Genomic DNA, 13,092 nt, shown 5'->3' with positions numbered 1-13,092 from the left:
CCCAAACTCAGGAGAAAATTAGCTGCATTTAAAAAGCAAACTGAAAAACCCCCAATAAATTAGATTCCACCATAGTTCTTGGCAGTCAGTGAGTCAGCAGGGAGGCTGAAATATTACATCATTTTGAGAGCTGCATTATGGTTTGAAAACAGGCATGATATTCTGCATAGTGCATGTAAAGCTCAAGGACTGAGAAGGTATTGCAGCTAAAGAACCTGATGGTATACAAAAGCAAATTCTAAACCCACCTACTGCTTGTGAAGCAGAAATCATTATGGAAAACTCAGAAATGCTTAAGGTAAAAGAAGGGTAATTCAGAGGGACATTGTGTACCTGTGTTCTCAAAATACCCCAGTCAATCAAATGCTTAGCTAATGTCAGTCTCTGTATACTTTAATTGGGAAGGGAAAAAAGCAAAACAAACAAACAAAACCCACCAAGATTTGTACATGATTTTTTCCACTGAATATATTTCAGTTCATAATAGCCCTGGAGGTCTTTCCAGTACTAAATATTTTTTTTTACAATATATTTCTTGTTTGTTTTCTCTTTTTAACTTCTTTCTTCTCCCTTATTTCTCCATACTGAACACAACCCAGACCCTTAAGTCAAAGCTTGAACCATACAAATTATTAGCAAAACCTTTCCATTGCCATTATATTTTGCACCATGTTTTCAGCAATATGCACTTTTAGATTTCAAATTACATGAACATGTACATCAACACTTCAGAGCTGGGAGCACTCAGAATTTCCCTTATTCTGGCTTTACCTGAACATGCTGTGGCAACAAATACTGCTCTATTAGAGGCGCAACTTAATTACAGCTCTCTGTTACATACTGTTGTATAAACTTCACCTCCCACTGAGCAGGGTCAAGAATGCCTAAAGCTTCTCAATCCTAATGAAAAGCACAAGCAGTTTCTAAGGTAAAGTATCTAGTAGTGGGGACACTTTCAGAGCAACTTTTGCAAACAGGAATCAAGGTCACTTTGAGTTTGACACTGAGCTCTTACCACATTTCCTGTTCCAAGCAGATTGAAAGAAAGCTAATCAAACAAGAAAGTAGCTTTTTTGGCAGCACTCAGAACTCCAGCTTTCAGTTGGAGGTGAGAAGTGCAGTACTGACAATGAGGAACGGATGTGTTTCCAATTGTTTGAAGCTCAACAGCAACTGCTGGGTTCAAGTCAGAAGGGTTGTGCCCATTTTATCTGAATTGCTTTTGTCTGCTCTTAGTGACCCTGTTTTAATATGCACTTATTTTCCTCTATTCCAGGACACCTAGAAACTTAACATCCCTCAGACTGCTTCGACAGCAAAGTGGTTAATGTTTGAAGAATGACTCATTCTTTCCTTTGCCATGACATTGGGTTCTTATTGTACAACCCTGTACAGTACTCAGCAATATTTTTTAAAGATTTAAAAAGCAAAGAGTTACAAAACCATTTGCAATTAACTTGAAATAGAAAAGATAGCACTTTTTTTTTTAAATCCCATTATATAGTACACCGTATAAATTACAGAGTATTCAAATGCATAAATGCATCTGTGTAACATTTATCAAATGTAATTTTTTTCATTATTGTTCAGGGGCTTATTTTTTCTAGAGTTTTTTTTCTCCTTGTCCTAGATACCCCCATCTTCCCTCACTATCACGTGTGACAGTGTTCCAGGTCTGAGACGTTGCTGTTGCAGTATCGCATGTTGTTGGGGATGTGGCAGTCTGTGTAGTTAATGCCCCCGTTTGGGGTATAAATGGGCTGCAGTCTGAAATCTCCTTTAAGGAGCTGATCATTATTTAAGGAGACAATCTGGAAGCTGGTTTCCGTCATCTCCAGGATGGAGTTGTCTTTCTTGGTCCCTGCCTCACAGTAGTCATCTTTCCGACGGCCTCGGTTGTATTTCCACTTCTGGGAGGTGTAACGACCTTTTTTGTGCATGTGCCAGCAAAAAATGCTGAGCAAGACCATGAGGACCAATATCACTGCACCCCCAATCAACGCTGCCAGCAGAAATGGGGAGCCTAGGTTCTGAGAAGTTGTCTGTTCATGGCTGGAAGGGATGTTGCTGCCATTCAAAAAGGAAGCCTTAGTTGTGGCTTCTGAACAGACAGTGTCTTCTCCAGTTCGGTAGTTGTTGTAAGTATCCAGTGGAACCAAACAAATCCGGTAAGTGGATTTCGGCTCCAGATTTACCAAGCTTGATTGCTGCTTCTCACCACTAATTATTCGTTCATGAACAATTCCTCCTACCAGACTATGGCCCATTTTAACCCATGTGAGTTTATATGCCATCACTGAAAAAAGTGACATCCAGTTGACTTGGATGCAAGTGTCATTCACAAAATGGATGGAGAGCTGAATCCATTCAGACAAAGGAGGTGTCACCCTTTCTCTGTCCTCCCTGTCAGGCACAGTGGGGAGTGTGGCAATAATGGGAGTGAGAGGATTATATTTACTACTTGAGGGAGGAAATGGTGAACTGGGAACCAATGTAGTTGGCATGGTTGTAGCTGGGACTGGGGTGATGATAAGTGGCAGACCAGGTGTGGTGGTGGGGCATGACAACATATTCATATTGAGCTCCCTGACTGCCATACCTCGGACCTGCTCTGGTCCCTGGCACATAAAACCCCGTACATTGATAGAGGCAGGAATAAATTTGAGCCATTCAGTGACCCACTTAATGCTGCAGTCACATAACCAGGGATTATTCCTTACAGTGAGTTGTCTCAGGTTATGGAGATTATCAAATACTCCCTTTGCCAACATCCGAAGCTGATTGTTGGAAATATCAAGACGCTCCAGTTTGTGGAGGTTTGAAAAGGCTGTAAGCGGTATATGGGTTATCTGGTTGTCTTGCAAGTAAAGTCTTAGCAGATGGGTACCTGGAAGATCGGGAGGAGGGTAAGTCAGTGAATTCCGAACTATTGAGAATTCCTTGAGCTTGGAGAGGTGGCTAAAGGTGCCTTCAGCTATGCCTTTATTAGTAAGGAGATTGCCATCCACGATCAGACGCTCCAGACTTGTAAGATTCTGGAATGCCAGGTCTGAAATGACAGCAATTCGGTTTTCATCTACACGAAGTTCTTGTAAGTCCAGTGGGAGGCCTACTGGCACACTGCTTAAGTGATTCTTGGACAAGAACAGAAGCTTGAGGCTGATGGCTTCCTGGAATGCCCCATCCTCAACACCAACGGTGGAGATGGAGTTGTCATCCAGGTGCAGTTCTTCCAGCTTCAAAAGCTGAGCAAGAGCAGCACGTGAAATAGTCTGAATGTTGTTTTCCTGCAGGTGGAGAACCCTGACATTCTTGGGCAGGTTCATGGGGAATTCATCCAGTTGATTGCCGTACAGGTAGACTGTGTGCACAGACTGAACATTGTGCAACTCTGCAGGAAATCCAGCATTATTAATTTGGTTATTATGGAGGTAGAGGACGGTTACACCCTCTGGTATCCCAAGAGGCACTGAGGTCAAGCTTCGTTCATTACAGTAGACAAAATTTCGGTCACAGCGGCACACTTTTGGGCAGGCCAAAGTTTTGGAGACCTGTATGTAGAGCCCCAGGGAAAAGATGAGCCATGATTTCATGAGAAGAGCCCAATCTGTGGGCCACATTTTAGTCCACAAACCCATTTCTAATTTAAAGAAATAAAGTACCAAAGTGTTTAGGAACTGATAACAATAATAACACACAGGTAACAAAATCTCAGGTCATTAAAATTGGCTTCTATTTATGTCCAGTGTTCAGGCCAGAGTTAAAGTCCTGGAGGCAAACAATAAGATAATCCTTTTATAATTGGTCTACCTACTACTTTTGATAAGGAATACACAGTCTTACTAGCCAGGGTTACAATGTTTGTTGCCTTCCTCCACGTGTGCTGAAAGAACCAGTTGCCATGTCTTTGCAGTTGAACAGCAGGGTACTTTAAAGCTACCAAAAGTCTCTGTGCTTGGAGGGGTATTTCACTGAAGTCTGTTGGTTTCTGTCAGCTTTCTGAAGTCAGCAAAGTCCTCATATCTGCTATCTGTCAGATCTGGCCTGCCTGTAAAAGGAAAGAGAAAAGAAAAAGCTGAATAGCATGAAATGTTTAACAAAGAAGATCAAGCCCATTAGAAGACTATTCTAAGGTTGAGCTCTTTATGGATTTCTGGGGGAAAAAAGAGGAAAAAAGGCATTAATATTAAACATTAGCTTCATATTACTGTTAAATAGTCTTGAAATAGATTTGATGCAGTCATTGCAATGGCTGAAGGACTTTCAGTCTCTTCAGTGAAGGCTAGATCTACTACTTGCATTTGCATACTATACCTCCAGTCTTTGTCCCCTCAAAGTCTGCTTAAAATTCTAGAACTAAAAACAACCCACAACCTAAATCATTTAACTGGAAATTTTTGCTCAGGTAATTATTTTTCTTTTGCAGAACCATTGACTTCAATGACTGCTATTCATTGATGCCTGACAGAGTAGACTCTGGGCTGTATTCTTTAATCACACTCTATGTGTTTTTTTTTCATTTTCTACCAGACTCTGGAATATTCAACTTCTATTTCTGTAATACCATTGCATATATTGTCCAAATTAATGCACACTGCCAGATTATTGTACTTCGCTCTAGTGAATTAGAGCCTTATGAAGAGGATCTTCTAAACAGGTATGGTAGTCCACAAATGTAAGATACCCTGCAGTAAGAAACGTACTTGCTAAAACTATCATCTTGATATTGGTTCTGATGTGAGCTGTGCTATCAATAGATTTCACAACTTGCTCTCCACTAAATGAAACAGGTTCACATCTGCTAAGTTACTGTTTTAGGACATCAGCTCAAACTATGGCAGTTTTGCAAATACTTCCTTTGAAACTATAAAGGTTAGATATGGCTTTTAATTTTGCTACACAGTTATCTGTGAATGGCTACATAAACAAGGGTGTTAGCTTTAGTATAGTTGAGCTCCTTAATGTGTATTTTCAGCTTGCAAGCATACTTTTTATGTTCTCAGCTACTATTTATTATTCAGATCTATAACTAAACATTCCCACTCTCTAAAGCATGCAATGAAAGGAACTGTGTTGTTTGATGATATCTTGTCCTGTTATATGTTGTTTCCAATGACTGTCGTGCCCCCTGCCCCCCAAGCATTATATGTAGCTGGACCTAATTAAGGATATCAACCTTAGCAAGTACAAAGCATGTGCAGATCTCATGGTCTTCAACTGCAGTGACATAAGCACAGATATTTTCCAGGTTTTATTTATCCAGATCAAAACTCGGTATGAGATTTCAATAAAATAGAATTTTAGTGAAGAAAAATCATATTTCAAAATGGTGTTTTTCCTATTATTATTGTTATTATTATTAAGAATAATAATAATATTACATTTATTTAAACAATTTAAGAACATCCAGGTCATTCAAAAAGAAACTTCTTTGGTCATACATAAAACCTTGCTCTTCTGATACTGCTGTGCAGTTTATAATATGTCCCTGATGCTACTTTTGGGAATCCTATGGACTCGCAGTGTAGAAAGCATCCTTAGGAGAAAAACTGTTATAACCCTTCAACCTTGTACTTGCAGATTACTGTATTTCTTTAAAACATCATCAAGTATCAGCCTCAAGGTTCAAACAAGCTGGGGACAAAAAAGGTGAGACCCTGAAAAATCGTGTTTATCACTAAAAATTCAAATTTTAAAGATATATAAGTGTAATCCTGTAATACAGCCTGTACTATGTATTGTCCTTTTATAGAAACAGTAAGATAAGGTACCCCACTGTTCATGGTTTTCTCGCTAACAGGCATACTTCAGCCAAGAGTGATTTCTGTTCAATTATGCCAGATGACATGATACTGTAGAGAAACTCTTAACAGGATTACATCCTAACATGAGCCTAAGTGTGACAGTTTATCCGCCTCTAATACGGCCTGGCTCCCATCTAGATCACAGTGCTCTGATCTGTCATGACACTCTCTTTTAAAATGAGAATGGATATGCAGAGCATCCTCTGAGATGCTTGGGAACACACAGAGTAATAAGAGTTGTCATTACTCTCTCTCTTTTCCATCATCATCAGAGACAGCCTGTACCTCCTAACAGATCCAATACCCCGCACTAAGCTCGCTTCCGATTGCAAGTCCAGTTACAGATTAGGTTTTGTTTCACTCCTGGGTATAATAGAAAGCCCAGCTGAGAACATGCAGCCACAGGCAGCTGCAGCTCCTGGTTTGCTGGGAACCTCCTGTCATATTAAAACTGACTTATGCATTTACCTCATTCTAGTACTCTGTCCAGTGTATAGTGTACCTCTCACCTAAGTAAGATGTGGTATCCAAATTAAAGATTTCAGTACATCCTAAACTCTAAACATCAGCCCTCAATAAATTAATACAATAAAAATCAGTACAGATTATATGTATTTGGGACTAATCTTGATCATACTAAGCAAGAGCACAAGGACATATCAAACTAGATATTGATGACTGTGGTGTGGCAGAGGTAGAGAATGAGGAAGCAAGGATAAAAATAAATGTATTTAAATAACTTTTTTGGGAAGGGTTTTACTTCAGTAATCTTTTACAATTGCTTAACACTATGTTGGCAGTTGGTTCTTTCTCTTTTCCCTCTGTGGAATTTTCCCCACTGTCATGCTAAGATACCTGTTGACTGGGCCCTGGTGGCAAGGGGGAGGAGAGAGAAGAGGGAAACCCCATGAAATTCAAACAGCCAGAAGAGGAAGCGGAAGGCTCTGGCTCTCCCCATTTCCCCTGCGGAGTTCGGACGAGAAGGACGATTGCTGCCTGTGTCCCATTCCTACCATCCCAGTGTCGGGAGCCATCCTCACTGCTGTGGGACCCTGCCCTGCTGCCTTCTCGCTGTGAACTACCACCATCCAGCACTCTGCTGAGCACCAGGACCCACACCGTGAGTGGAGGGCTCTCTCTCCATCTCTCTCTCCCCCTGGGACAGCGCTGCCATCACCCCCAGCCCTCCTGCGGCTCTGCGGGACCCGCCCGCCCCCAGCACCGGGAACTGCAGCTCAGGGAAAAGGTGCCTGCAGCCAAAAAACACTGGGACTGAGTTACTGTTCTGTTTGTGGGTAATTTCATAGCTGTTGTTGTTCTTGTTTGTCTTGTTAGATATACTAGTAAAGAACTGTTATTCCTACCCCCATATCTTTGCCTGAGAGCTCCCTTAATTTCAAAATCATAATAATCTGTAGGAAGGAAGGATCACATTTTTCAGTCCAAAGGGAGGCTTCTGCTTTCCTTAGCAAACACCTGTCTTTCAAACTAGGACACACTAACTTAAAATAGCGCTTATAATTTCTGCATTTTTCAGCATATCTCAGGGACCCAAATGCAAAATTGAGTTCTGTCTCTGTGTTAGAAATCTCTATCCCAAAAACATTAAAAAGGCTGAAGAGTCGGAGATCTGTTTAATTAAAAAAAAAAAAACAACAAATCCAGAAACTTTTTGAAGGAAAACTATTGTCCATAAATTCCAAAAGGCTAGAAAAGTGTAAACAGTTTTTCTTTCAGCAAACCGCCAAAACTGAAGGTAGATTGGTAGAGTCACTCAGTTCCCCCCCAAACCCCCACCCCCCATTCCTGGCATGCTGGCTTCCCAAAGCAAACTCTGTTTTCAATACGACTGCAAATACTAAATTGAGTCTCTGCAAATTTACTGATTTTCTCAGAAGTAGAAATTTGGACATGGAGGAATTAAAGGCATTCCTTAGCTATTGTGATTGTAAATCTTGGGAGTTGACTGACAAGGTACTGGTGGTAGTAACTTCACTTACTTGAAGTCAGGAAGTCCTATAAACCAATCTAGGTAGAGAAAAAAGGCAAGTGTCACAATTAATTTAAAATTAAAGAAATCAGCAAGCAAAAGTCTCAACAACACATCTATCCATCAACAATTTGGTTATTTTTGTTTCTATTTCCTCCCCTGTACACTTGATTTCTATTATTTCTCACTATATCCTCCTTAGACACAAGTTACATCTTCCAAGTGTGTAAGACATTTCCTGCCTTACTACAGCCAGGATATTAAATCCCATTAGGATTTAAGGAATGATAAAATGAAGTTAAGAAAACCACATTGAAACAGATGAAAAAATATCACATTTTAGGTGGCCAAGTCTGAAAATTTGGCTTAGCAGTTCCTGCAATCAATGGAAATACTTATTTTCATAACTTACAATGCATTTCTGAACAACATTTTTATCTCACTGTCTTTTTTCAAACCTGCCTTGTTTAAATTCCTTTTTGGCATAACTGATGCTAGCTGGAAAAGAAAAATTCTGACTTTATGTACTGGATAAAACATAAGACGTTTCCATTAAAGATACTTTAAAGGTTGAAACATCTGGCTGCAAGTTGGGAAGGTCATTTTTTTTCAGTCATACTTTTACTGGTCAGAATCCATCATACATCCACCCTGCTGTGCATAGCAATTAAATAATTAATATATTACTGAAAATGATGTTCAGTTATAAATTTGTGGCATCTAGCGGGGAAAGAGTCACTAGTAGTCTGCTTGTGGAGGTTTTTCCTACCTCACTGGATGGCATACTGCCTCAGTGGCACTCTAAAGAATCTTCAAAGCTGCCCTTAGAACCATCTTTCCCATTTTTCATTCTTCAGTCTTCTAAACATGCAGTCAAGGTTCCTGTGGCTACCTGAGGATTGAGTGGTATTCAGGGAAGATAACAGAGAATAAAGGGAGAAGATAGCACAGGGAGCCAAGCCTGCATACAAATACTTATAGCCCTATGTTATAAGCACAGAGTTTTGAATTGCTCCTACAGCCAGGCTGTCTGTTTTCATTAGCCTAACCATGGTTTACATTAAGGCTATAAATTTTTCAGAGATAATAAAATTAAGAATACTTGGCTATTCTTCCCTCCAAGAAATCCTGAAAATAATAAAAAACAGGTCAAAGGAACCCAAGGCCTTTTTTCCCTCTGATAGTCTAACCACTTAGCACCACTTTTCCCAGAAGTTCATCCATTTATCTGGACCTGAGTGCCATGCAACATAAATTGAAAGGCAAGCAAAACCAAAACCAAATGGCCATACCTATTCTCTTCACTATTACCAGTCAGTGACTCTTATTTAGCACTAAACCATTTGGCATAGATTTTCTTGGCTGTACTGCAGACCAGGGTTATAATCAAGTCATAATCCTACTCTACATAATTATAATATACAGTAAGTACAAGGCTATTTTGTCTGGAATTGAACGACAAACAGAAAACAAAACTAATTCTATTCATATGAAATCTAGTAGAGAGTTTCTTTGTTCTTAAGAAGAATGTCCCTGTGTATCTATCAACTGGTAACAAGAAAACTTACAGAATAATAGAGTAATACCTGACAAATGTCTTTCTTCCTTGTAAGTTGAGTTCATATCTGTGACTGTATACATCAATGAATATCCTGGTGTTTGTTTTTTTTAGGAGGTTTTGGTTTCTTTTTGTTGTTGCTGTTGTTTTTTTAAGTGATCAGGACCCTTGGGTGATAGTTTGCTGTATATATTTCTCTATCAATTTCTTGGGTTTGAATATTTTGCTAAAATTTTAATACGAGTCTATAATCTCTTCATCAAAGGCACGGGGGAACTGACCCAAAGGAATCAAAATGCTTTTATAGGAAGCCTTTTTGCATGCCTGCTGATGTGGCTGCTTTATAGTTATGGGTGTGTATTATGTAAGAAGAGGAGGTAAGCAGGAGAAAAAGAGGTGAAGAAAAAGGGATAGAGAGGAAGAAACCATCCTTGGTGCCCTATTCTAAACTGAGTATTGATGACAGGATAATGCTCAGTAGCTAGTATAGGAAGGAAACCTTAGAGTGTCTCTGTACACTGTTACAGACACTATGAAGCCTATATGAACCGATTTTGGCAGAGAAGGGTGTTAATGTCTTTGCCATATTGTTAGTAAAACGGTTCAGCAAATGTACACTTCTGAACTCTTGTGCTTTTTTCTACTCAGATCAGGATGTTTCTGGTTTTACTTCTCAACTTGCACTTATAATTATTCTCAAAACCTCAGATCAGGCAGCCTGAGGATGCAAGTGAAATTGATTTAGATCTGCCTCGGTGGAAACAGGAGAAAATTTAGACAGTGGTACATCTTGCAACAACGGGTGTAAAGACATCATTCTTCATCTTTCTCCTTCTGCTTCTTCTGTAATCTTCTGGTCCTCCAAGCCCTTTTTTTTTTCTCTTTCTAGCTACATTCCTGAAAACGATTATGTGGACACATTGCCAAGAAGAATGAAGGCTTCGGGAAATCCCTTTTTAAAATGCATGCTCTTACAGTGAACAAGAGCTTTGTCTTTGGAAATTTGGGTAGTGTACAGGTTCAACACGACTGATAAAGTCCAATTCCTGACTGCCAGGAGAGGGAGCTAAGCAGCAGAAAACTTCCTGTCCCCTGGATAAACAAACAAATAAATGTGGGACTTGCTTTCTTCCCACTTTGTCTCTCCTCGCACACATGTACACACTTCTTCCCAAAAGCTGTCTGCTGACTTGTTCAACGGCATCTCTGTTACATGCCTGACAAACTGAGCTGTATAAGACTTTGTTACTGGGAAAATGTACATGTTTCTTATAAAAGCACTATTTCCAGCTTCAAGATTCAAGACTTTTTTACTTGTGGGTTACTGCAGAGTGAAATTACTTCATAGGTATGAGGAGGCTTTTAAGAGGGAGGGAGAGAAAACAGAACAAATAATGGAAAAAATACAGGTTTTGGTGGGGGCGCAGGGAAAGCTCAGGTAGAACTTTTTTTCCTTTCACACATTAGCAGGAACCAGTAACAAGTCAAGAGAGAGAACCTACTACAAGACATAATCACTAAAGTTGACTGCTGTACTCCAGGAAGCAGAACTGAAATAGCTACTAGATCAATAGCATTAATGCCTCAGGTGGGGCCATGAATTCAAGGCTGCCAGTCATCCTGTCAGGCACTGTGCTGTACGACACACCCTGCTCAGCTCCTCAGACCCCTCCATAAATGGGTGTTGAAGTGCCAAAGTTCAGGTGCAGAGACTACCTAGACTAATGCTACCTTTCTTCCTGTGTTTAACAGTTACTGAATTGTTACAGAAGGAAGTTATTCCAAAAATTTGAGGTTGCACAACTTTATCAAGACTACTTCACCTATGAAAATTAACAAACCTTTGAGCCCAGAAACAACTGTTTGCACAGTTTGTTTGTGGCAAAAAAAAATAAAAAAAATTCCTTGAGCATAATAGGTGAACACAAATTTTGTCATTAGTCTTAAAAATAAGACTGTTTTTAATAATAAAACCCATAAATGAAATACTGTAGCATGTCTAGTGGAAAACATATCCATCCAAATTCATGTTTTGGCTCGTCATACCATCCAGTCTTATCTGAATGACTACCTGCATGATTAATCTCACATGGATCTATTTCTAGTGATGATTTCAACTTAGGAGTTCTAGAAACGGAAAACTGCCACTAGGAAGTTCCTGTTGCAGAGTTCTGAATTCTAACATAGGAAACACCCAAGCCTAGTATTCCAACTAATTGTAACTAACTAATTTCTAACTAAGTGTTAAAGTTAATAAGGACACCCATGGCAAACTAAAAAGCAAAATCTTTAATTGCCTGTACATGAGCAGACAGGACTCCCTCACAGAACACAAGGAAGAAGAAAAGGTGCAGAACTCCATTTTTTTATCAGTGTGAGCTTCTGAGTTGTGTAGGACTTCAAGGCAGCCCAAAGTCATTGACAACCCAAGCATCTTTTTATAAGGAAATACCCATTTTTTCATTATAAAGTTGCTGATTCCTGAAAATTTACTCCAGATGGTGACCATCATGATATTTTCACTCCAGTGGGCAAAGAGGAACAGATGATCACCTCCAGGACTCATATTAAATGGAGTATTGCACCTACTAGCAAAGAGTTATTGGTGTCTTTTTTAACCTTGCCCCAAGGCCTACTCTAATTTTTCACCAGTCCAATGCTGCAGTGTTCAAAACTTAACAAATCTGTCAGACTAAGAATGATCTATTTAGTATGGCAGTAAATTATCTCCCTAGTCTTTCATCCCCAAAAGCTGTTCTTATATCTTAGGTGAAACAGTTTTGAAGGACCTCATCCAGGACTCCATAAACTCATCTATGTACAATGTGATGATATGATGCTGGTTTGAGAAAGTTGGAAGTAGTAGATGAAAAGAATCTCACACGAGATGCTATCTGGAACATTTCAACAAAATGCTTTTTCATTAAAATATATTATTTCACTGAAGCTAAAAACTTGCACGTAGATTTGTCAGTTTTGATAATGTTTTCAATAGGAAATGTGCCTGAGGTCCAATGTTTTCTGATCCTCTGTGACCAGAGACAGAGAGAAAAAGCTATAGGGGAAGAATAAAAAATTTTCTTTTTTACCCAAAAACGTACGTTTGGACAAAATTCCACTTCATTTTTTAACAAAAGCATTTGTAAAATAGTGTTTACATTCCACAACTTAAAACCGTGAAAATTGTTGTGGAATTATCTGCCTCTGGACAGCTGCACTTAACACAGTGAAAGAAACAGAAAGATAATCTTTCTCTGCCTTCTTGACCATTTTCCAGATGCCTTTCCTTGACAAAACTGGACACAACTGTTTGAGAAAAACTAATAATACTAAATTAATTTCAAATAATTCCCCTTTTGGAACACATTCATTCTGTACTGCGGTTAACATAATGCATTTTGTACTAAGAAAAAATGATGGCAACCTGCTGTTTCTTTGCAAGCAAATTGGTCTCTACCTATAAATTATTCTACACTGTGAAGCAAACAGTTTGCTTTTATCTAGAGATATGTGGCCAGCCTGGCAAAACGTCTGTGGAGAATTTGAAAAAGCTGCTTTTAGTGACCTAAGTGGCTAAATATCGCTGCTTTGGAGACAGCATTTTGACACGTTTTAAACGTGTTGCATGGTGCTACATCATTGATGAGATCCTGTACGGCGTCACGTTACCTTGGGGAGTATTGCTCATTTAGGATCTCAGGCAAATGAGCGTGGGCTGTCATATTCTTGTCTTCCATATT

General features: G+C 39.4%; 1 protein-coding gene across 1 annotated transcript; it reads right to left on the bottom strand.

Moving 5' to 3' along the window:
• Positions 1–1,605: 1,605 nt before the first annotated feature.
• Positions 1,606–3,638, bottom strand: FLRT2 (fibronectin leucine rich transmembrane protein 2). Its single transcript, XM_062495168.1, has one exon. The coding sequence runs from the start codon at positions 3,636–3,638 to the stop codon at positions 1,653–1,655; it is 1,986 nt and encodes a 661-aa protein (XP_062351152.1). The 3' UTR covers positions 1,606–1,652.
• Between the last annotated feature and the right edge of the window lie 9,454 nt (positions 3,639–13,092).

The sequence above is a fragment of the Cinclus cinclus genome, chromosome 6 (genome assembly GCF_963662255.1).
Source record: "Cinclus cinclus chromosome 6, bCinCin1.1, whole genome shotgun sequence".
In the NCBI taxonomy this organism is placed as follows: domain Eukaryota; kingdom Metazoa; phylum Chordata; class Aves; order Passeriformes; family Cinclidae; genus Cinclus; species Cinclus cinclus.
The sequence above is the reverse complement of the archived record's forward strand: the minus strand, read 5'-3'. Positions and strand labels throughout refer to the sequence as shown.